Consider the following 25,486-nt stretch of genomic DNA (forward strand, 5'->3'; position numbering starts at 1 on the left):
CTCAGTTATCATCCCTGGAAAGTTTCCAGAAGGTTGACATCCTGCGGATGACTGGTGTGAGATCTTCTCCTCCTGAGACAGATGAGACAGCGGGAGCGGGGAGGAGGGTCACCTCCATGCCTGGCACACTTCCCACCCACCATAGTAGACCCCTGACAAATATTTGTTAGTTCTTAGAATAGTATAAAAAGGAGTAGCACTCACCACCTATAGCACGAATATGGAGAATTTCGAGGAGAGGCTTTTTTGAGGAAGGGTTGGTTGGTCAGAAACGGTCCTGCCAGAAAGAAGGTCTGTTCTCCCCATCAGCCAGAGGGGTGGACGCAGGCACCAGGTCTGGGCAGAAGGCTGTCACAAGAGGGCAGTGGCAGCTCCCTCTTGGGACTGAGGAAGCCCTGCTAGCCTATCTTCTCTCTGGAGAAGTGAAGAACAGCCTTGAGCCTTGTAACTCTGCCCAAGGTGGGGGCAGGACCGGGCGCCAGACACATGATTTCAACCGGGAATAAATGCAACAATTCCGTTCATGTTTCATACACAACCTTTCATGTCATTTGACCCCAATAGACTTGTGGGGTACACTGACATTGTTAGCCCAATTTGACAGAGCAGAACAGGAAGATCCTTGAGGTTTCGACTCATCCCAGTTTGTTTAGATAGAAAAAATGTTATGGGGACAAATGCTAGGGCACCTAAACCCCTGTCTGGGGAGAATATGTTTGTAAACATGGTGATGTGGGCTAAATTCTTTAGTGAAACTCTCACCATCATAATTTTTCCTTTATAGGCCAGTCTCTTTATTTGTTCATTCCCTGGAGGGTTAGGAAGAAACAGAAGAAGGAGATTAAAATCAAATTGGACAATCAGGTACTTTGTAAGTAGCCTTAACAAAAGTTTGGATGAGGCAAGTGATACTCGTGAGCACCCACCCAACACCTTTGCCCTCCACCACTGTCTTCCAAGGTCACACTTGTGACCTTGGAGAGTCATGACTGATTCCGCCAGCTACGGATACAGAAATATATGCAGGTAATGATGGACACGGAGGAGGAAGGTACAGCAATCTCTGTCGAGGACCAGAAGCAGGTACCCACATAGAAACTGACTACGTCATCAGCCAAAAATCCAAAGCCCAGGGTGATTGATAGTCTTATTCTGCCCCCCATTTCTTCCTGGAACATGGCATATACCAGGACTGGGCTCATTTGGGAATGTGACTCAAGGCAACAAAGGTGAAAGATTCTTCTAGCCATAGACACACAGCAAACACAAGGGGGGGGGATCAGGTGAAAATCTACTCACCTCGTCGGGCATCCAACCTGCAGGATCCAGTGCCACCCCTGGTCCCACCCAGTGTAGAGCTAGATATAGCTGAATGCTTGCTGAACCTTAGCAGAGGCTGAGTAGGATAGGAAGATGTGCAGGAAGCACATAGGATGAATCATGGGAAAGAAGAGAAGAAAGAGAAAGTTCGGGTGTCATGGGCTACGACCTTCCTCCCTAGGCGGAGGGGCCATGGGGAAGCAGCCAGAGACGCTGACTGAATGGCCCACCCAACACCCAACTCTGCAGACTCTAAAGAAGTTGGAAGATGCAGTGCAAACCAGAAGAAGTGAACTCTTTTATATATTCTTCCGGATTCTGTGGTGGGGAGGGGTAGCCCGTGGTAGCCTGTTACTAATGGACTGAATTCCTGCTCCTACCGTTAACGGTGTCAAACTCAGGACACACCAGAAAACTCTCCTTTTAGGTTTTATTCAGCATCTTGATTTTGCAAACCTTTGTGGAACATGCTCTCTGCCAGGCAATATGGTGGTTATAGAGGTAATTGAGACATGGTTTGTACCCTTAGAGAACTTGTCACTTCTGGACAACCTTGACATGCATCAGACCAATTTCCATCTCAGTGGAGCAGGGTGGACGCCATTGTAGAGACGGGCTTTGGGAGAACAGAGAGGGTGGTCCATTTTGCCTGTGGGCCCAGGGAAGGGTGCTTAGGAGAGGAGACGTTTTACAGGTTCACTTCAAATAAAAAGATGAGCACATCACAGGCTGCAGGAACAATGCACATCATGCCTATTCCTGGAAGCACTAGAAATCTGCTGCCTGATTTTTAAAACAAATACTAAAGTAACAAGTATTACATTGTGCTAGCCTGTCTCTGCTATCCTGTCATTTCCATTCTCTGCCCCCATCCTCACTCCCTGTGCCCATTCCATTCTCTATTAACCAACTTCAGTGGGAAATGTGTTATGACATCAATGGGATTTGTTCCTTGGTGGCTCCTCCCCCTCTCATTATCTTTCCCATCATACTTTGAAGGCCTTGCGTGATTTTCTCCTTTTCCTGCTTCACCAGCAGCAATTGGGGATCCTCTCTCTCCAGCTTCCACTGCCCAGCCACAATGCACTTCTCTGTCTTTCCAATAGGTATGGCTCCTTTCCACCCCAGGACCTTTACACTTGCTGTTCTTTGGTGTCTCCAACTGTTCTTGTAGCTAATTCTCCTTTCTTCTGATTCCAGTTTGAAAGTCACTTCCTTGGGGCTAGTAAGATCCCCTTATCACATGCTTTCTTAAAGCCCTAAACCGTTCATAGTATTTATCACAACTGTAATGATCTGTATTTGTTTAAAATCTGACAATACTGCTAGAGCACAAGGCCCATCAGGACAGAGACTGTGCCTACTGTGTTTACTACTGTATGCTCAGAGCCCAGCTTACTGCCCAGGACAGAGTAGGTGCTCACAAATATTTGTTGCATGAATGAACGAATGGATATAGTTTTCCCTTCCCTTTTCCACCCTGGCACCTCATTATGTCTTGTCATTTCCTATCCAGAAAGCTCGATCTGAGATCTAATTAAATGTAAAAGACAGGGCTTCCCTGGTAGCGCAGTGGTTGAGAGTCCGCCTGCCGATGCCGGGGACACAGGTTCATGTCCCGGTCCGGGAAGATCCCACATGCCGCGGAGCGGCTGCGCCCGTGAGCCTGCGCGTCTGGAGCCTGTGCTCCGCAACGGGAGAGGCTGCAACAGTGAGAGACCCGAGTACCACCAAAAATAAAATAAAAGCACAGACCAAGGGGAGGCAAGAATGTGCTCTTCGACAGACAAAGGATTGCTCTGTCCTCATGAGTGCACCTCCCTTTTCTCTCCTTACCCCAACCACAGGAAGACCCCCTTATTTTGTTTATTTGGGGGATAAGTGCGACCACACGGGAGCAGCAGAGGTGAGGACCTGGTGAGTACACTTAGCCACTTCTCCTTTTGCCAGCATCACCTGTGAACTAAATAATAGCTTGATAAGCTCAGACCCACACCAATCATTTTGGGGTGAAAGGAGGAAGCTGATGGGCAATGGCACCCCCTTCAGGCTGCTCCTTTCTTCTCTCTACCCCTGCTCCCTCTTGGTTCCAGCCAGCCCTCACCCCCTCAGGTCTCAGTGACTGCAAGGCTCGTCTGCTGATTTTCCAGTCTCCGATTTTCCCAGCGTCAGGCACATCACCACTGGGTTCCCATCAACATCCTTGCTTAAAAACTTGCAATGACACTCTACTGCCTTTGAGGGTAAGTCCAAAGCCCTCGCTGCTTCAATACTAGACACTCTAATCTCTCACTGCATTGCAGGTCGTCGTATCCAGCACACACCTTGTATGTTCCAAGCTCTGTGTTTTTCCTAATCCCATCCCACCCACCACACCTCCCATATCTGGTCCTACTCGTCCTTAAGGCTCAGGCTGACTCCCATGAAACTTTTCCATGAAACCTTTCCTGACATCTCCAGCCCACAGCCGGCTCCGCACGGCCTCATCTCTGGTGACAACATGAGTTAATAGCATCCTATCTAGCTATTAGTTGATCTCCGATTGTTCTCTGTGTTTTAGTTTATGTGTAATAAATATTTGGTTGAATTGTTGATTGGAGAAAACATAACGAAACGGCCATTACAAGAATCTGAACGGAGCCAAAATGCAAGCACAGGGATGTATGTGTGCATGCATGTGTGTGCACGAGTGTGCATGTGTTATCGAGACAAAAGCTCTCTTCCACCTCCTTGGGAAACATTTTCTAGTCACCTGTATCAATACCGGAGCAGTGGATGTGCCCCACTCCGGCCTCTGATGTCTGGCGTATGACCCAGTCAGTACCTGCAAAAACGTCCACCTTCTGAATTCAGCATAAAGAGGCAACACTTTCTCCCATGCCACCCAACATCTGCTGAACCTACTTCTGTGTCCACAGCCGAGAATTCATTCCCGGCACTCTGGCTCGCCAAGACCAGCAGTGTGCCGGTGGATGGGAGGGAAGGGGGAGGAGGGAAGAGGATGCTGGTGGGTTGGCTCACTTAACTATCCCAGGGGACTACCTCACCCAGGAACCAATTAGAGTCTAGTCTAGTCTATTAAAATAGTACCCAAGAGAAGAGAAGAGGGGCCTGAATTAAGATTGTAGAGGTGAAAATATAAAAGCGGCAGCATTTACTTACTGTCTTTTGTGTAAGAAAGGGGGCCAGGGAATATATATATTATTTTGTTTGTTTCTGCATGAAATACTGGAGAGATACACAAGAAAGTAATAAAAGTGGCCACCTGTAGAGGGCAGGGTAGGGGGAAGGGGTGGGTGGGGAGTGGATGGAGTGAGACACCTCTATGTATGACTTTCAATAGAGTTCTGATTTCTGACCCACATGAATGTGTTGTTTATTCAAAAAACACAAACGATAAAAAATGGAAAGGCAGGGGCTTCCCTGGTGGCGCAGTTGTTGAGAATCTGCCTGCCAATGCAGGCGACATGGGTTCGAGCCCTGGTCTGGGAAGATCCCACATGCCGCGGAGCAACTAGGCCCGTGAGCCACAACTAGTGAGCCTGCGCTTCCAGAGCCTGTGCTCCGCAACAAGAGAGGCCACAACAGTGAGAGGCCCGCGCACCGCGATGAAGAGTGGCCCCCGCTTGCCACAGCTAGAGAAAGCCCTCGCACAGAAAAGAAGACCCAACACAGCCAAAAATAAATAAATAAATAATTTTTTTTAAAAAAAAATAGAAAGGCACAATTTAAAAGCTAAGAGCTTCCAGAAGGAGGGGAATGGTCTCCTGGGGTCCAATGGGTTAGAACTGAGAAGAGGATGGTAGATTTGGGGATCAGAATGCTTTGCTTCTAGAAACAGGTGAGAGGGGTGAAACCATGCAGCATTGGGCCCCCCGAGGGATATCCAAGTGCTTCCCCCATTTTATAAGACACTGAGGGTTCTGTAGTCTCTGCTTTCAGCCAGTATAGATATCCTATTGCTCAGGAAGGTATTTTAAACAACATACACCAGCAACTGAGTGGTTAAGAGGGAAACGGAGGCAGGCAGTCTCTGATTTTCTATTATCACCCCATTCAGGCCAATGGAAACCTTCAATTTGATGTTTTGTTTTTGCCTTTTATGTTTTCCCTCTCTCCATCACACACTTCCATGCAAATACAATCACACACACACACACACACACACACACACACACACACACACACACAGCATAAAAGGGCCCCCTTGCAAAAGGATTTTTGTGGATCTGCTCAGAGGGAAGGAAAGGCAGAGGAAAGGAAGGAGAGATGCAAGCCGCCCTAGCTACTTTTCCTCCCCTTTAAGGCTGCCTGGTTACAGTCCTAGGAAAGAAAACCCCTGCATTCCTCCCCTTTAATTCGGTTTATTGTTGAAGCGCTGGAGCAAGCTAATCCTCACAGACCTGTAGGAGCTGGAGTGGGAGGGCCACGGGCACCGTTCTCTCGGATTCCCTGGGTAAGATGAACCTGCTTCTTTATTTGGTTTGAGGAGGTTTCTTTGTTTAGCGGGAGGCTCGTGGCACCAAGAGAGTGGGTTTGAAGAGCCACTCTTGCAAGCAACTTGGGTGTTTATTTCAGCCCCAGTTCCTGTCTTGCCTGACTCTCAAGGTATCAAGGGGAAGTTGTAGCTGCCTTGGAAGATAAGTCTGAACGGGTGTCCGGGTAGGACCTCTGCGGAGATTATCTGGCCATCACTTCAGGGTTGGCTTGAGTGGGAACCTTTCGCACTCCTGGGCAAAGAAAAGGGAGCAAAATATCTGTATGTGACCCTCCTGCCATGCCTGCTTGCATTTAGGGACAGCCCTCTGGGCTCTGTTCCTGGGAGGGGCTGTCCATCTGCAGGGTGTCAGGACCTCCAGCGCCCTTGCACCCCTCCCTCCTGCTCAGCCTTCATTTCTTAACCTATCAGACCCCATCTGTCAAATGGGGCAATGCCCTGTTTTGGTTCTCCCCACCTGTCTAGGTTGTTGTGAAGATTAGGAGAGTCAGTGGGCAAAAAGGAGGTTTGTAAGCAGTCAGTGGCTCTGCAGACCCAAGGCAGGCAGACCAGCCTCAGTGCCTCCTGGCAGGGTCTGTGGCCCAGAGCCCGCTCCTGTCCCCCGCTGCGTTAGGATGCAGAACTCAGCAGGGACACAGCTGTCAGTCACCTTCCTCAGGGGCAAGTCTCTCTCCCTTCTGTCTTTAAACTTCCCTAGTTCAGTTCTCAGGTAAAAATGGTAAAAGGAGGTCTGGACTCACCACCACCCCCATCCGCACTGTGGCCCCTTCTTTCCACGTAACTTTGACGCACAAACATTAACCCTGAGGCTCCCGGGGACGGCTGCCGGGGCTCTCGCTGCTGTTCTAGCAGCAGTGCGTGGCTGGCCAGCTGCTTGCTCTGGAGCCAGATCAGTTGATGAGGAGGAAAATCTCTGAGAAGGGTCAAGAGAGTCAAGCAGGTTCCATCTTGGGTGGGGAGGTGATCTTTCCCAGATCAGAGGCTGGAGACAGCCCAGCCCCTGGCAGTCCTACTGACTTAAGCTTAACTAGGGCCAAAGACAAGACCCAATAGGCCATAATACAAAGTGCTTAGTAATTCCTGATATGGGAACCACACTCTACAGTGAGTAATGTGCTTTTAATTAATCATCTTTAAGACAAGCCCATTGGGCTGGTGGGGCAAAGAGTGGTTGCACTGAGACTCTACAAGGCAAAGCTGGATACTGGTGAAATCCATTTGATGACAATAGCATTTGAACCCAGATCTTCTGACCTAGTCGGTGACCTTTCCGTGATATTACAGATAGCTACGGTGCAGGTGTGAGTGTGGGTGTTTTTCTGTGTATTAAGAGCACTCTTCAGAAAGATAGGGCAAAACTTTGGGAAAGAAGCTCAAGGTTAGAGTGAGAAAAGGTTTGAGCTGGAGCCAGAAGCCACTTAGGCAAGAGACAGATGGCCAGCCCCAGAGTCAGTGTTGAGAAATCTGAGTGTTCCCGGGATCCAACCTTCCCCAGATCATCCGAGCCAGCCATGCGTTCCAGGGGGAATCAGTTGGTTGGTGGGATTACAGGAGAGCATCCTAAGGATGAGGGCGGAGGTAAGTGAAATTCCAACAACCACCCGCAGGAAAGAGGCGACAGGTTACGTGGTGGGGGACAGGGAGACTGCTTTTGGGGTCTGATGGACTGGGGCTCATGCCCGGCTCTGTCACTTGCTATCTGTTTGATTTGGGGCATTTTTCTTAATATTTCTACCCATCAGTACCTCAACTATAAAATGGGGTTAACGATACCCGATACCTACCTTGAAAGACATTAAATGAGACAATGGCAGGTAAAGCGCCCAGCACGGGGATCACCCAGGTGATCAGTCTGGGGCAGCGAATACCTTAGGGCCTGGGAGCATTCTGCAATTCTGGCTGCGACTACAAAGAATCTCCTTCCGAGAGACCAGCGCCTCCCTGACCCCCTGTGCCCCAGTCACGCACGTACACGCGGCCAGGACTAAACTGATATCCCTGAGTGACGGGGCCCAGCCGCAGCCTGCCAGAGGCAGCGGAGTGAATGGGCTGCAGCATGAATGGGGGTGGGGGGGGCAGCTCTCTCCAAGCGGGCTGCGTGCCAGCCCTACAAGTGCTGGTGCATGGCCACGGTCGAGGGCGAGGGGACTGGGGGTGAGCAGCTACCCCCGTGGAAAGCAAGCTGGTGATGGTGCCAGGGAGCTGCACGGGTTGTGGATGACCGTCACACCCGTGTCCTGGAGCGGGGGAGGGGGAGGGGGAGGCTGGGAACTCAGAGCTTCTTGTGGCTCTTGCCACAGCCATTCTGAGCTCAGCCCGTCCTTCCTCCTGTTCCGTCTCCCCAGGTGGAGGTCTCTCCTCTCACCTTCCAGGGGGCGCAGTACAGTGAGCCTCTTGCGTGCGAGTGGGTCTTAAAGGCAGCGTGTGGCAGACACACAGTTACACCTATGACTCTCGAACCCTGCTTAGAAAGGTACCCCAGTGGAGACCAGCCCATGGAGAAACCCAACCCAGGCAGTGTTAACTCTGTGCTCCAACAGATCTCTGCCTTCTTGGTTGATAAAGTAGTTGGTTTGCATTTCAGGGCTACATGTATGAAAAATGATACGTCTTCAAACACTTTAGAATCAGAGTGAGATGCGGGTCACACTTGAGAGGCATGTGGGAGCCGAGACCAGCTGAGGAAACAGCAGATTCACGTCTCCTGCTGTGTGCTCACCCCTATTTAAACTGTTTGTTTCCCCTCTCTCTGCTCAGTGTTTAATCCACGTGCCTATAAAGTGGGCTCACTGCACAGCACTTTAGAGGTTACAGAATGCTTTCATGCCTGTTGATGCACTGGAAGCCCCCAGGAATCCTGGGAAATAAACAGAGCAGGGATCATTAGTCCCATTCAGCAGATGAGGAAAATGAGCGCATTAAGAATAAGTAACACACCCAGCTCTCTCCAGTGACTCTTATGTGTCAACCCCTCAGCCACCAAACAAAGCAGCACAGAATTCTGGCTTGTCACTGCAGCAGGGTTTGATTAAACTTAAATGTGGGTTTGAGCCTGAAATAAACTGCAGGAGGCAATTGAAAAATGACCTTCCTCAGTGATTTTGGGAACAGAAACTGGCATGCACAGTTGGCCTTGGAGATGTCAGACTAGGGGGAGGGCCGGAGATGGAGCCGGTGTTCCTGGGAGGGTCTGTCCAGCCAGAAGTCTTCAGGAGCTTTTCAGGTCCAGAGCCCGAGCTCTGGCAAGCTGACCAGCCACTTCAGCTGCAGCCTATGAATTGGAAGTAGGTTCTGATGGCACACACAGACCCAGCCACGTGCCTGTGCACCAGGAGGAGAGCAGGGCTGGGAGTGATGACAGCAGGCTGCTGGAAATTTCATCTATTGCTCATTTATACAATCACAGAACATCAGAGCTGGCCCGGTCCCCACTTTCCCCAGTAGGCTCTGAGCAACCATAGATTCTCTGGATGCTAGTAAGTGTTGCAAAAGGAAAGAATTTACAGTTACAGTCTAGTAAAGTTGAGGGACACTCTAGGTTAAAGAGCATGAAGCAGGTGTCTTTAACAGCCCCCAGAGCCTTTAATAAGCTAACACGGAACATGAATCTCCAAGAAGGGGCAGTTAGCAAATCTGCTTTGCTTACAGAGAGTCTCCTAGGACTAATATTCTAAAAAACAAATGTCAAGGAACCCTAATCTAGTCCATTCTCCTCTTTTTACTAAGGAGAAAGGTGGAAGCCCAGAGATGTACAGTGATCTGCCTGGGGCTACACACTTCCTGGTGCCGAGACAAGACTGGAGGCAGAATTTGACCTCTTTCCAGGGTGCCTCTCAACCCAGAGGATGATGAGAAGTCCAATATAGGCCAGAGTCCAGGAAACTGTGTCAGGCCAGACCCAGGAAAGAGAATGTCCCAGCTTTAGTCTTCAGGCCCCTTTATAACCAAACAATTTATATATTGCCATGATTCTGTGTGTCCCAACCTGGAGACAGGGAGCACATTCTCATGTGCTTATAAGACAACTGATAACCTCCCTCCCAAGACACACAGTCCTTTCGGAGTCATGCTCTCAAGGAATGGAGAACCCCAGAAGTGGTCTTAGGGTGGGCAAATTCCTCTGGGGTCAGTAAAGGAGCCACACCTGGTCCCGCAGGAAGGCTCTGAGGCTTGCCCACCATGCCTCCAAGTCATTCATGCCTCCTTGCTCAGAAGCCTCAAGTGAGAGCACTGGAGAAGGCTCTTCCCATAGGCAGAGTTGAGAGCCATTATCCGGAGTTGTAGGCTGCAGGGATGCTACTCGAAGATTCTCCCCTTCCATGTGTCCATCTCCTCTAGTTTACTCGTATCCAGCTTAGGAATCTACTGTGGGTTTGGGAAACATACATTGGATCGGACTGAACTGAATGCCTCTGGATTCAAACATGGTGCCCCCGAGATTCTGGGACGTCTCATCAGGTGGGGTGACACTCTGAGGCCATTAGCCCTGTTGATTAATTTTTTAAAAGCACCTCAGAGCAGAGTCTTAAGTGGCTATGACTCAAGATAGTAACCTTTGGCTAAAGAGGCCATGTGGACCAGGGCAGGCAGGAGTGAGTGTCCAGAGAGAGGGTCCTGGGCAGGGTGGGGTCATAACATGACTTGGTACCTACGTAATATGGTGATGGCAACGAGGAGGGCCCTGAAGATAAATGTCACGTGCCTTCGGGTTCTGCCTGGGGCTAGTCGCTGCCCCTGTGACCAGCTGGAGCCTGGGAAGGAGAGAAGGACAGCAACGCTCCGTGAAAGAAGCATGTGAAGCGTGCCTGCCTCCTGGGCTCACAGCCTGAGCATCTCTCCGCAGCAACTCATAAGTAGGCAGGCTGGATGCCACCCGCCTATTCCCAGAAGCTCAGAAAGCGCCACACTCAGGGGTAGCGTCCACCTCAGGACTGTGCCGCGTGCCCTTTAGGAATAACTTTTCCCTCTGTAGTCTCCTCCCCAGCTATGGAACTTTTTCCCAAGAGATCAGGAAGGTCATCTGTCATATGGAAGACCATACAACAGAGCAGGAACTAGGAGCCTGGTGTTGCCCTGTGGGGGTTACTTTAGAACCAAGTGAGAGCAATATTGGAGTTTCAACCTTCTCGGAATTTTTCTTTTTCTCTGAAAGGGCCTCAATTACAGAAGTCGAGAGAGGAGATGGAGGATTTTCAGAGAAAGAAGCAGGATGCAGCAATAGAACACCCCTGCCCCCCATCTCAGAGCCCACAGTTAGACCCCCCAGCACACAGGGCACCGGGGCCCTGAGGTTTCTCCAAGGTCAAGGAGGGGTGGGAATGAAGTGGAGTTTCAGATCAGGGTCCCTGAGCTTTCCATGCGTCTCTGAAGATGGAACTAAATTGTTAGAGCTGAGTGTATGGGAGGAGGGGTGGGCGGGAAAGATGTTTTCTTATAGCCAAGCTTAGGCTAAGAATACTATGTTTTTAAGCTATTTAAGAGCAATGGGAAAGAAGGAACAGTGAGTACAGATCTGCTAATGTGGTGGCGATGCTTCCTGGAAAGTGGACCCATCAATCCACGGAGGCTTCAGAAGGGGGAGTGACGCACGCCCCACTGATGGGCCTGTGCTGGAAAGAAGGCCCTTGATTGGCTCTTTCCCTGGAAAAGGGGCATCTACAGCCCAGTTGTTCTGTGGAGGAGAGAGACAGAGAGGGAGTCACACAAACTAATCCTGTTGATTGGCTCCTTTTAAGGCCCAGCCCCTGGCCCTCGTCCCCTACATCCTTCAAGGCTTCTCAGCTGCCCTGTGTCTATACAGTAAGAAGCAATTGGTCCAAGCACAGCTCTGATAAGTGGAAGCTGCTAGATTTGGGGCTAAGAATCTGCAGAATAGTATCTGGCTAAAGATAGCCCTCTGTTCCAATATTTCATCTTCCCCAAAGCAATCTCTGCCAGTCAGGGTTCATTTGTCTCCACCCTGTAGACCGTGCCCTTGAAGTTTAAGATCAGCCCGCCATTGTATGCCCGGCGAGTCCTCCTCTGGCCCCTGCCTGTGCCCTGAACTGCTGTGGTCCCTGTGGGCTGTCATCCTGCCAAGAGGAACAAATCAACAAATGGGCCTGGAGATACAAGGGTACACCAGGTCTACGTTGAGCTGTATCGAATGCTAAAGAATGCTTAACATTTCCCACGTGTGCTTTTCATAATAACAGCCACCAATTATTATATAGCCAGGTTGCACATTTACACCCTAGACTAACATGTACAAAGGAGATGTAGCTTCTTTATTTCCTATAAAATCTTCCCCAGGAATGCCCACCCTACCAGGCAGCAAAAATGGTACAAAGGGCAACTTTACATTTGAACTTGTCCATTATAGCATCTCAGGTTTAATAAAGAGTCTCATTTGGTTGATCCAGTATCTTTCAGGAAAACACAGCCTTGAGATGGTCTTTTCTCCTCCTGTTCTATTTTCAAGGTAGCCTTTTGTGTTATAAGGTACTTACTTGACCTGTTTGTGGCAGGGGAGAAGAAGGCCCCCTACTTATCAGGGACCTCAGATCCCTGAGAACTCACAGAGGCTGACTAGCCACCTCTGAGGTGTGCCTGGTCCCATCTGGCCCCTGGGGCATCAGGCCGACATCCTCCACTAAAGGCCTGATTCCAGACATTTTCTTCCACGTGAGAAGCCCTGATTGTAGCCGTCTCTTCTTCTGGACCCTGGTTGACAGGAGCCCTAGCAACTCTATATCCCCTCACCAGGGCCGTGGGCAGAGGTGAGCCAGTAAACGTTTAACGTCTGGTTCTTGGGGGATGGGGCGAGGAGTGAAGGAGAAGCCCTGATGGTAGCGTTTGCCTGTTCCCATGGTGTAAATACTCCCACTGTGGTCAATTCCAAGCTAACAACATGAGGCCACTGAGCATGGAGTTTGGTCAGCCGTGGGTCCAGCCCTGACAGGCCCTGAGGAACTTCTGACCCTGCAGGTCATGTGACACTGACTCACTCACCTCCCCCATCTGGTCCTGTCCCGTGATGACTGTTAAATGTGTTGAAGTCAGAGTTCCTCCAAGGCTTAGGGTCTCCCACAGGAGAGTCCTGGGGAGCCCATCCATCCATGTCACCGATCTCCCCCATTCCTAGATGGATGTTTACTACAAGAAGGTGAAAACAAGATGTGTGTTTCTGACAACTACACGGTCTGTCTCCCCATCTCCTTCTCAGGATCCACTTGGGCCAAAATCGTCAGTCTTTCCACACCTCTTCCTCCTAGCAAGGACCATCCTTGTGTCACATTCTTCTTATTTCCAGGGTCTTAAGCCTCACAGTTGTCACTTAAAGGCAGAAAAGGTTTCCCCCTGTATCACAGAACCTATTTTATGACGTGAGTCCTCCCCTGACCTTCATCTAAATAAGACCCTTCCTGATTATCCCTCTAACAAGCTCGGGTTTTGTTCTTTTATGATCTACCCACACTTTGTCACTGTATACATGTTAGCTGACTTGTTCGCTTCCTGACCCCTCCAGCCTCCCGGCCCTAGGAAGGCAGAGCCCTCACCCGTGTTCTTCGCCTGACCACCGGGTTATACACTAAGTACCATAAGTAATTTTACCTTGCAATGAAATGTAACAGGAACTCATTTGTCTAAAAACGTATTGAAAAACATTAATTAAGACACTAGAGCTAGGTGTCAGGGGGCTAGAATGCAGTGTGATACAGTGAGGGATGCATAGCTTCTGTTCCTAGTCTTGCCTAAGAAATCTAGACTGTAAACAATTAGCTCTCTAACCTTGGCTAGATTATCTGATCTTCAGATAATCATTCTGAATCATCCTTATAAAAGATTTGAGATCTGCTCTATCTACCTCACGAGAAGCTAAGACCACTTCTCTGGTTCTCCATTTCTCATTACATCAGTCAGGGTCCCAACAGGAAACAGATGACGTATATTGATCGACAGGGAGAGTTTACCGAAGGTATTATTTAGAGGGGTACAGTCAGGGTACATATATGTACAGCCCCTGGCACATCGTAGGTGTTGACTGTTGAATAAATATGGTATTGAGAGAACTCATGTACGATCAGGACACAATTCAACTCAGATTTTAATGAATAACTGTTTTTCCAGCACTGTGCTAAATGTGGTGGGAATTGCAGAGGAAACACCATGCTCATTCATCTAATATTCATTCATTTAACCCATAAGTTAAGAACAGTAATGACTGGAGGTGGCATCAGAGCTGTGATAATAGAAAGAAGGGCGGCTGACCCGGTAGTCTGAATAAATACTTGGGCGATTACTTGGTATCTTAAGAAACAGCCCAGATGCCTTCAAGGTGGATAGTCCCATGTTAATCATTCGTGTATGTCTTATCGCGCTTACGTATGTTTGTACCAAGTGGATTTTCCACTACTAGACTCTAAACTCCATGAGCATGGGGCAAGCACAATGGGCATGCAGTAGACGGTCAATAAAATTTGTCTTGGTAGTTTAAAAAGCAAATGGAGGGCTTCCCTGGTAGCGCAGTGGTTGAGAGTCCGCCTGCCGATGCAGGGGACACGGGTTCGTGCCCCGGTCCGGGAAGATCCCACATGCCACAGGAGCGGCTGGGCCCGTGAGCCATGGACGCTGAGCCTGCGCGTCCGGAGCCTGTGCTCCGCAACGGGAGAGGCCACAACAGTGAGAGGCCCGCGTACCGCAAAAAAAAAAAAAATTAAAAAAAAAAGCAAGTGGAGAGAATAAGTCTTATTTTTGCCAATTACCCAGGTTTTGCTTCCAGTCCTTCCTTCCAGTTGTTACATGCAGGATGTATTTTAGATTCTTTTTACAACTTGTTCTCATCCGATTGGAGGAATTATCTGATCAGACCCTTTCTTCCCTTCCTCAAACCAAGCATCCGCAGAAGCTTCAACTCTGGAGGCAATGGGTCGGAAGGAAGAAGATGACTGCAGTTCCTGGAAGAAACAGACCACCAACATCCGGAAAACGTTCATCTTCATGGAAGTGCTGGGATCGTGAGTCCTGGGGCTGAGGATAGGGTGGCCGGGCTGCCTGCTGTGGGGAGTCGGAAAAGAGTCATCCTGGGCCAGCAGAGAATGATAAACTGGGCTGAGGCTGCTGTAACACTATCTCAATAGCTCTCAGGGAATAGAGTAGGGGCTTCAGGGGGTAGATGAGGGAAAGGCACCTTGGGGTAATACGGAGGACAATCCAGCCTTTCCCCAGGGTTCTGCCTCCTTCATCCCAGAGGCCCCTGCCCTGCTTCCGGATCTGTGACAACTTGTGAGTCCTGCCCTGGTTGCAGGAAAGAGGAGTTCTGGAGCATCTCTGGAGACTCAGTGACTCTAGAACCTTCCTGGGCCTCCTCACCCAGCTTTCTCATTTCCCCCCTGCAGTGAACAGGTCAAACCCACTGTCTGCTATAGACAGAAAAAGGAGCTTCTGAGGCTTGGAGAGTGGATGGGTTACACACACCTGAATCGGCTCCCACCACCACCATCCTTTCTGCTCCATATTTAAGTACCATGTTGGAAAAATAAAGTCACACTGTAGCCAAACTCCTACCAGCCTCTGGGGTGTCTGTTCCTTCCCCCTTGACAATGATTACATGGCTGGTGGAGCAGAGACAGCCTGTCTGGAATTGACTCTCCACTTAGTCCCACCCCTCCTCCGAGAGGTCACAGCCTCTGACACAGGCTGGCACCCACTCCAGGCCACCGGCTCCCAAGGCCTCAGAACCCAAGCTGGTCAGCCAATTAGTCTGGGCTAATTGGGCTGGGGACATGAGGGGCCCTTAGTGGGCTGTCCACTCAAGCCAGCTTTCCCTTTAGCCAAATTGGCTAAGTTTAGCTCCCTCCGCCTGGCTAGGAGGCAGTGACCTCAGGCAGCGACAGCTGCCTACACTCTCTCTGCAGCCGTAAAGGAGTCAGCTCGGCCCTGAGAGGAGGCCTCTGAGCCCTCCCATCCCAGGCAAGGGTGACACTCCGCACACAGGGGGATCTCAGCGGCCGCCATGGTCATCAGAGCCTCCACCCTCCATGGAGGGCCATTGTAAAGTTGCGGGTGGCTAGAGAGGGGATTTGGGGCAGGAGAGAGAGACAACGCCCATGAGTGAATCTGAAATGATTTGCTAAGCAGCCCAAAAATCCAGAGACGGAGAGAGAAATAAGCCCAGGTTGACAAGAGCGTACTCACCAAGTGCTCAGATTTGTGCTATAGGATTCTGAGAGGCAGCACATGCCACCCTTACAGAGTTCAGTGAGGGCTGCCAAGCAGCTTCTAAACCCAGGAGGACATTGGAGCCCCCTGGGGAGCTTATGCCTCTAACTTTTAACTGTGAAAATGTTTAAGTAAAGAAAAGGTGAGGGCTTCCCTGGGGGCGCAGTGGTTGAGAGTCCGCCTGCCAATGCAGGAGACATGGGTTCGTGCCCCGGTCCGGGAAGATCCCACATGCCGTGGAGCGGCTGGGCCCGTGAGCCATGGCCGCTGAGCCTGCGCGTCTGGAGCCTGTACTCCACAATGGGAGAGGCCACAACAGTGAGAGGCCCACGTACCGCAAAAAAAAAAAAAAAGAAAAGGTGAAATAATAGTACAGTGAACTCCGATATACCCACCACCTAAATTCAATAGTGGTTAACATTTTACTAATTGTTTTACATACACACAAACACACACTCACACACACTGCATTGAACTATTTGTAAACAACTTGAAACATCATGACACATCACCTGAGTCCTCTGTCGGCCCTGCCTAAGAATGAGGGCATTTTCTTCTATGTTCACAAATATCATTGTCACACTCAAGAAAATGAATAATTCCCTAAAATCATTTTAGTCTAGGGAATTTTTTGAAAAATACAAGTTCCTGGTCCCAGACTACTAAGCTGAAATTTAAGGGGCTAGGACCCAGTGGCCAGGCATCTATAAATATATATATATATTTATTTATTTATTTATGGCTGTGTTGCATCTTCATTACTGCATGCAGGCTTTCTCTAGTTGCGGTGAGCAGGGGCTACTCTTCGTTGCAGTGTTTATGCTTCTTATTACAGTGGCTTCTCTTATTGCAGAGCACGGGCTCTAGGCGTGTGGGCTTCAGTAGTTGTGGCACGTGGGTTCAGTAGTTGTGGCTTGCGGGCTCTAGAGCACAGGCTCAGTAGTTGTGGCGCACGGGTTTAGTTGCTCCGCAGCATGTGGGATCTTCCTGGACCAGGGATCGAATCTGTATCCCCTGCATTGGCAGGCGGATTCTTAACCACTGCGCCACCAGGGAAGTCCCAGGCATCTGTATTTTAAATGTTGCTGGTGGCTCTAATGTACCCAGCCCAGCACTAATTTGAGGGAAGCAGGTGGACAAGACAGGGCAAGTCACAGCTGTTGCAGCAGCTAAGGCTGAACAAAAGCTAAGAAGAAGTCACCTCTGTGGTGCTCAGGATGGGGACAGGCAGCCCCAGGCTGCAGACCCCACAAAGTTACCCAGGTGAGGTGCTCTCCACAGAGGGGGCAGCTAGACAGAGCTGATTCCCCTGTTCAGGAAGCACCAGAATCCCATGAAAAAGGCCCCTTTCCTCTAGTCCTCAGCTCCTCTGGAACAACCTACCAGGGAAAACAGGCTTTTGTGAAATTTGCCCAGATGCCACCCACAATTCCGGGGCCCTGGGTAGCTGTAGGGACACTGGGCAAAACTTGTCCATTACAGAAGGTACATCACCCAAGTCCCAGGCCTCCTCATTTCACTGCCAAGGAAGAGATTTTTCTTCTTGGTTCCTCCCTTCCTCTCCATCACCCAGGCTCCCAGCAAGAGCAGAGAGCTATTCAGAGCAGGAAACGCAAATCAAGATCTATTGCGGCAAGCGTTTGCTCCTGGCTCTGAAGCCTCTGCCCATCTCGCCTTCTGACCCAAGCAACCTTGGCCACTCAAAACTAGCTCTCTGCTCCCCAGTCTGACAAATGGCACAATTAAGTCTTCTAATCCCTCTCCCCTGCCCCTGCCACACACACACACATGCACACACACCACACCTCCCACCCCCGCACACACCTCCCGCCTTGCACAATGCAAGGCTGCCTGAGCCCAAAGAGCAGTAATTACCACAACATTGCACAACCCTAGGAGATACCACAAACTGCCGGATCCCCCAGGAAGGTTTGATCTCATTTTACAAGTGGACCCAGAGTGGGTATCAGCTTTGAAATCAGGGGACCATCCATGTGTGGTTCTAAAGATACAGGTGAAAGGGGAGAAATCTGAAGGTGGACCCAAGAACATCACAGGTGGAAGGAATCTTTAAGGCCATGTGGTTCAACTCTCCTTTTACAATAAGGAAAGTGGGGTCTCAAGATGAGTAGAACACACAGATAATCCCAGTCCAAACTTCCTACCCATCCATCCACCCATCCACCCATCTACCCATCTATCCATCCATCCATCACACAAACACTGACTATCTTCCATATGCTGCCAGGCACAGGACCAGGTGCCTATCCACATTTGTCTCCCCTCATTCCCTGCCTCACACTCTAGCAAAAGAGGCTGGATTACCCGAGGCAGCCCTGCCTCTCCCTGCTGTTTTGCACCTCTAGGCTTTTTCTCATGCTTCTTCCCCACCCCCACCTGAAACATCACTTCCAACTTGTTTTTTCCCTAGGCTAACTCTCACTGATCCCTTAAAACTGAGCTCAGTGTGTTCTTAAGTCAGAGGGCCACAAATGATGTGTTTCTCCGCCATCCCAAGTGGTCAGTTTGGACACATTAGGGAAAAACGCCCTTTTCTCTAGCTTGCTGTCCAGAGCGAAAATGTTCTTCTAATTATAGTATGAAAAGGTACAGTGGCTCCAAGGTGATGGCATCTGCTGGAATTGTACAGTGTGTAACCGCCCAACCATAGCAGAGGCCCTGTCTTAAGTGTGCATTTTCTGTGGTCCATAATACTTCCCGCTGATCTGTGTCTCTCACCCTAGATTCTAAGCTAGACCAATACGAATCCCAGTGCCTAACACGGAGAGGTTCTGTCAGCTCAACAAGTATTCATGTAATGCCTAATAACATTTTTCAAAGTGAATGTTAATTGCTCATTTGTCTGTGCTCTTCACTAATTTACAGGCTCCTTGAGAGCAGAAACACTTCCCTTTTTATCTCTAGTGTCTAAGATTCAGTAGGTGCTCAATAAATCTTGATTAGAGGGATGAGTGAATGAATGAATGAATGAATGAATAGAGCAAGCTCTGAAGGCTCTAATTAACTCAGTTCCAAGTGCAGCTGGGGGAAACAGGAAACACCAAGTATTTTCTAATGCAGATTGTGAATGTCCTTACACAAGCCTGATTGCTATCGGGGCTTCATGCTAGAATCCCCAGATGGCAGGGGAGAGGATGGCTCAGCTATTTCCTCACCTAAACTCTATCGCCTCTTGTGACAATCAGGTGTTCTCCCTACTGGTATTCAAATAATAATCGTACTAATAAGAATAATAGTATCTAGCGCATGTAGTTTACTAGATCTCAGGAAAGCTTTTATGCACTTATGTCTATAACTCAGGTACTCTTCTAAACAACCTTATGAATCAGATACTATTGACATTCTCACTTTTCAGATGAAGAAACTGTGCATACGCAAGTTAAGTGACTTGTTACCCAAAAAGCTGAGGTTCTAACGTGGGCCATCAGGCTCCAGCATCCACTATTTGCTAACTGCTGTTATGGCCTTGTCTCCAGAGGACCCCCTTGAACCAAGAAGCCTGCAATTCGGAATCCTACCCTGTGTTCCCATTGGGTTCCATCATTTCTGTCTTCAGACAGCCTGCCCAGAGCTGCTGAGTTCCATTTTGTCCTCACAGATCCTACTGAGCGAGAGGATGCTCACCTCCCTTGCCGCTAATCATTGGTTCAGGGCAATCATCGGTATCTAAAACAGATACAAGAGTCTTTTTTCTCTCACAGTCAGAGCCCTGTCTCCCAGTGCTACTTCCAACTGCCACACAGTGACCACACAGCACACCACATTGGGAGAAGCCAAGTAAATTGACTCTGCAGTGGCCTCTCTTTTCTTTTGATTTAATAAAGTTTTATTTTTCAAAGTGTACAGTTGGTGGGACCTGTTCATGCATCTTCACCAGCAGCTGGGGCATCTCAACCCTTGGTGTTTCTGGTGTAAATTACTTGAGCTCTATGCTTTGAAAGCAGCTTAAAAATCCTTTACTAAGGAGCTCCTGAAGGGCTGCCCTGGCCAGGGAACCAGGAAGCTTCAGTCTCTCAGAGACTGCAGCTGGAGTTTATAAGCTTCCAGTTGGGAACTTCTTTACGGAGTTTCTCATATGTCGCTTTGTCAAACAAGACTAGGTTATCGAGCTTGTCCCGAACTTTGCCTTTGGACCACTTCTTCTTTTTGGCCTTGCCCCCAGATTTGTTCACTGGGCCTCCGTCTTTCTTGGCCGACTTTCCAGCATCTTTCTTCTTCTTGCTGTCCTTGGGCAGCATAGTGAAGCCGGGAGAGCAAGAGCTATCACTGCCGCCTCGCTAAGATCAGCAATGGCCTCTCTTTAATGGGTTTGCCAAGTGGAGGGGAACCATTATCAAATTATGGAACTAGGCAAGGGCAGCCGCCTAGTCCCTGAGTCTGTAATAGAATCTTTTCTTTCCCACGTGACAGGTGAAAGAAAGAACACAAGGCCATGTCAGATGGGGTCTGCCATGGATACGGCTCCTCGGGGTGCCCACGATGACAATGAAATGACTTACCAGTCCCACCTTCTTTCATCTACCCATTTTGCCTCCAGCAATGCTCTCTACCGGCCAGTAATAATTTTTATCTCTTGGTGTCTTCTACTCAGAGGAGCTTTTTCAGAAGTTTTCCTGGTGAAGCAAAGGGTAACTGGGAAGCTCTTTGCCCTGAAGTGCATCAAAAAGTCGCCTGCCTTCCGGGACAGCAGCCTGGAGAATGAGATCGCTGTGTTGAAAAAGTGAGTGGGTCCTAGGGTTGGTCGAGTGCAACCGTGGGATCACAACATTTCCTTCACAAATTACGTTCGAGAAGGACTGGGGCTGAATTTCCACACCCAAAGGTATTACTCCCTTCGATTGAGCTAATGGGTCAGTTTGATCCATCAGCTATATTAGCCAGACAGCTGATTTTCTTTTTTTTTTTTTTTTCAGCAAATTAACTAGTGATCAACTGATAGCAGAGTTGGTTTGTGTACATAAACCCCAGGGTAGTTAGCTCAAATGACCAAAAATCAGTTGAAGGCCAACACCAGGAAGAATCAATAATTAAGGAAGCAGCACAAGATTTGGAAATGAGCCTCAGTTTCTTCCAAAGCAAATGCAGGTTCAGCACCCCGACTATCATGAGGGAGCTGACACTAACATATCGTCAACTGTTTAGAGTGGGACTCATGAAATAAGCCCTTGTGGAACCCCTATGGTGAACCAAAAGTTTACTCGGCATCAAGACCACAAGGATGAAACCAACAACATTCCTTACCCTCAGGAGCTCGCATTTTGTGAACAGAGTCAAAGGTGCCCATGAGTAGCACCAGTCCCGTTGGATGTGAGCCACACAGCAAAAGGCATAGTTCAGAGGAGACAGAGATGCAGGTTGCCTATATGTGTGTTTTCACGAGTATGTGTTTCAGGTACATTTTCAAAGAAGACAGACCTTGATGGATGAGTAGAATTTTGTGGAGGCAGGAGGGGCAGTACAGAAAGGGAAGTCTGGCCAAGAGCAGTGTCAACTTTAACACAGAATCATGGACGGGCAAGGGATGTTAGGGGAGAGTTAGAACTGGAAGCCCCTGTACTGAGAGTGAGTACCGTCAAGGGACAGGAGATGAAACTAAAATGGTCAAGTGGAATCTGATAATAAAGGGTCTTAGATGCCGTGATAAAGAATGTTGACTTTATTCTGTGGGCAAAGAAAAGTCATCAAAGGATTTTAAGTCAAAAGTCCCATGATCGGATTTATATTTTAGAGCCATCCCTCTTAAGCATGGTGGTGGAGGATGGATTGGAGGATGCCAGTCTAGAGGACAGGAGACCAATTGCCAGACTTTCTCAATAATCAAGGCAAGGGATGAGGACGCAAGCAAAGGTAGTGGCAAGATCACGTGGTGGCAAGAAGACTGGGTTCAAGAAATTTTTCAGAGAGAGAGGTGATTAGGTTTAGGGGTTGGCTGGTAGGAGTGTAAAAAAGAAAAGCATTAAAAAGGCCCTGAGAAAGTAGGATCTCAAAGAGATATTTGTACACCCACGTTCATAGCAGCATTATTCTTAATAACTAAACCATGGAAGCAACTCAAGTGTCCATCAGTGGATGGACGGATAAGCAAAATGTGGATATACATGCAATGGAATATTGTTCAGTCTTAAAAAGGAAGGAGATTCTGCAGTTTGTTTGCAACATGGATGAACTTTGGGGACATTATGTTAAATGAAATTAGCCAGTCAGAAAAAGATACATACTGTATGATCCCACTTATATGAGGTACTTAGAATAATCAAAATCATAAAGACAGAAAGTAGACAGGTGGTTACCAGGGGCTGGGGGCAAGGAATAACAGGGAGTTATTGTTTAATGGGCATAGAGCTTCAGTTTCACAAGACGATAACAATTATGGGGATGGACAGAGGTAATTTTTGCACAACGATGTGAACGTATTTGATACCGCTGAACTGTACACTTAAAAAATGGTTAAGACGGAAAAAAATTGTTTATCATGAAACATATTAAAGTGTAAATAAAATATATATGTATAATTTAAGAAAAGAAAAGACCCTGGGATTGAGCTGTTATGTGGACAGTCATATCATTACTTGGGATAGCAAATGAAAAGGATGTGTAGGCTGAGAGGAAATAGAAATTGGTTGCAATATATTGAATATAAATAAATATCCACCTATCTCTACATAGAGGTAGGTGTCTGGTAGGATGTTAGAGATGTAAGTCTGGGCTTCAGGGAGATTAGGGTAGAGACTGTAAACTCGTTGAGAGCAAGGACTAAGGTGGTCTTTCTTATCATTGCATTGTATCACCAGTCCCTAACGGCACAGGTGCTCAATAAATATTTGTTCAGTGAGTGAATCATCGATAAATTACTGTTAGCATCGTCAGATTATAAATGTAGTTGAATCCATCATGTAGCCACTGCATGGGGTCTGTATTTTTTTTTTAATATCTTAAAGATGCTAGCTACTATTGATTATGTGTTTTCTATTTCCCCAGGCACTGTACTAAGCATATTACACGTCTTATCTCTTTTCATCCTGATATAATTCTATGGGAAAGATGTACTTTACAGACAAGGAAAGTGAGGCTTAGAAGATCTGAGTAAACCAGCCAAGGTTACCCAGCTAGTAAGTGCCTGAGTCAGACCTGAACTCAGGTCCAGCTGACTCCGAGTCTAAGTTAACCCTTGTGCTGCACAGCCTTGAGTAAAACTTCTTAGAGACTTTCCTCCTGGATGGGCATGCACAGAGATGCTGCCTAGAAACCAGCCCCGCAGCTAATATGATAATTCTGCTTGCCTCAGCCTCTGAGTAATCCCAGACAAAGGTAATCTAGGGCAAGGTTTCTTGACCTCAGTGCTATTGACATTTTATTTTTTTTTAATATCTTTATTGGGGTATAACTGTTTTTCAATGTTGGTTAGTTTCCTCTGTACAACAAAGTGAATTAGCTATATGTATACATGTATCCCCATATCTCCTCCCTCTTGTGTCTCCCTCCCACCCTCCCTATCCCACCCCTCTAGGTGGTCACAAAGCACCGAGCTGATCTCCCTGTGCTATGCGGCTCCTTTCCACTAGCTATCTATTTTACATTCGGTAGTGTATATATGTCAGTTCTACTCTCTTACTTTGCTCTTGACATGTTAAACCAGCTAATTCTTTGTTGTGTTGAGGGCTCTCCTGAGCATTGTAGGATGTTTAGCAACATTCCTGTCTCTACCCACTAAATGCCAGGAGCACTTCCCCCCTCCCCAGTCGTGACAGTCAAAAATGTCACTAGATATTGTCAAAGATCCCCTCAGGGACAAAAGAGCCCCTGCTTAAGAATCACTGATCTAAGGCATCCCACCGAACTGACCCTCAAAATGAGCATCTGTCTTACTTCTCACAATATCCTGGAACAATAATTTTGCAGCACGTCCTCCGTGGTTACCCATGAGGAGGCTTAGCTAACCAAAATCCCACCTGTTGAGGGATCACACTTCATGCGATGTTTCTGAAGGAGACCTGGATACCCATTTTGTAGAATAACCTAGTGATCGATTCCCCTAGCCTCCCTCAGTTCTTTTAACTTTCTCTTTTGGTAAAGTTTAAAGAGATTCCTGGAGTAACAATGAAGTATTTGTTCCCTGAAGGCACGAGGATCAATTACCCATTCAAAAATATGAACTGAACACCATTCTGGGAATCTTTTCTCTGAAATTTCTTTGTGACTGCCTACTTATTAGGAAGGCTTCACAAGGACCCTATCTTCCTAAACATTGTCAACAATAGTCTCTGAAAGAAATAAAAGTCCAGCTGGGCTAGATCTGCGTTCTTTGTCTGGACAACCTGAACCATATGTCTTTCTCCATTACCCTTACTCTTCCTCAGGATCAAGCATGAAAACATCGTGACCTTGGAGGACATCTATGAGAGCACCACTCACTACTACCTGGTCATGCAGCTGTAAGTAGAAGGTGACCTGCTTCTCCACACATGTCTTGCGGGGCCTTAGAGGACTAGAAGAGGTTGGTCAGTGATGAGGGAAAGATGGTGATTAAAAGACAAATCAAGAATTAGTGCAAGAGACCCTGAAATGCCAAGAGTTCCTTCTGGTCATGGATTTGTCCTGAGTGGACAGAGGGGTAAAACTAGGGCTGATGACTGAGTTGGTATGTACCAGTGTAACCTTACCACTTGTTAAAATATTTCCTACCGGTCAGCAAATAGCTGTGGCCCTAACCTGTCCATCCTTCCCTGCTTCCTTATACCCCCAACTTTCTGGACCTCCCCACAACCCTACAATTGAAGGGGTAATGCCTGGCATAGCAGGAGGCCTCCAGAACCCTTCTCTGGCACCATAGCTTGAGTCCATTTTGACCAGTCAGTCCATGTCCTCTTAACCGGGCATTAAATATTTTAACATCCTCCAGGGTGAAATTACTGTGAGAGTAGAAGCCACAGGTAGAGAGATATCAATTCAATAGAAAGAATGACTTTCTCAAAAGAGAGGCACCCAGTGTTAACAATAAGCTGGTATTGTGCGTGTGGCCATGGGTAGGACAGAAATGGTACCTCATCAGAAAGGTGTCCATGTCACTGTCATATCCAAATAAGAGCTATGCCTGAGAGTGACTGCTATAGGGTGGGTCAGTGCTCCTGAAGGCTCAGCCTTAGGCTCAGAGATGCTTCTGTGTATAAAGTACACACTCACACTCACACACACATCACCCGACAATCTCAGCACAGCTGGATGCAATGTTTTTGACTGGTAGGTTAATTCCTCAGAAATTTTAATGAGCTGACTCAGGCTGTTCACTCCTGGGGTCACCTGAGGCCCAGTGAATGGTGGTAGCAAGCAGTCAAGGGAGTGAGCTTGGAGGGCCCCAGAGCAGCACTCACAAGTAAGCAGGGACCATGTGGCACCTTCATGAGGCCAAGTCAACAGAATTAGCACACAGTCATCCAGGTAGGAAGGTGG

The 25,486-nt window shown here is 48.2% G+C and overlaps 1 protein-coding gene and 1 pseudogene across 1 annotated transcript in view; one reads left to right on the forward strand and one right to left on the reverse strand.

Moving 5' to 3' along the window:
- The first annotated feature begins 5,702 nt into the window (after nt 1-5,702).
- Nucleotides 5,703-25,486, forward strand: part of CAMK1G (calcium/calmodulin dependent protein kinase IG) — a 28,423-nt gene continuing 8,639 nt past the window's right edge. Inside the window, exons 1-4 of the mRNA XM_004321442.4 lie at nt 5,703-5,776; nt 14,694-14,814; nt 20,631-20,759; nt 24,397-24,471. Coding sequence (XP_004321490.2) covers nt 14,723-14,814; nt 20,631-20,759; nt 24,397-24,471 — 296 coding nt within the window. The 5' untranslated portion in view covers nt 5,703-5,776; nt 14,694-14,722. The remainder of the gene's footprint in view (nt 5,777-14,693; nt 14,815-20,630; nt 20,760-24,396; nt 24,472-25,486) is intronic.
- On the reverse strand, nt 19,900-20,609 carry LOC117311582 (small ribosomal subunit protein eS25 pseudogene; annotated as a pseudogene).

The sequence above is a fragment of the Tursiops truncatus genome, chromosome 1 (assembly GCF_011762595.2).
Source record: "Tursiops truncatus isolate mTurTru1 chromosome 1, mTurTru1.mat.Y, whole genome shotgun sequence".
NCBI lineage: Eukaryota > Metazoa > Chordata > Mammalia > Artiodactyla > Delphinidae > Tursiops > Tursiops truncatus.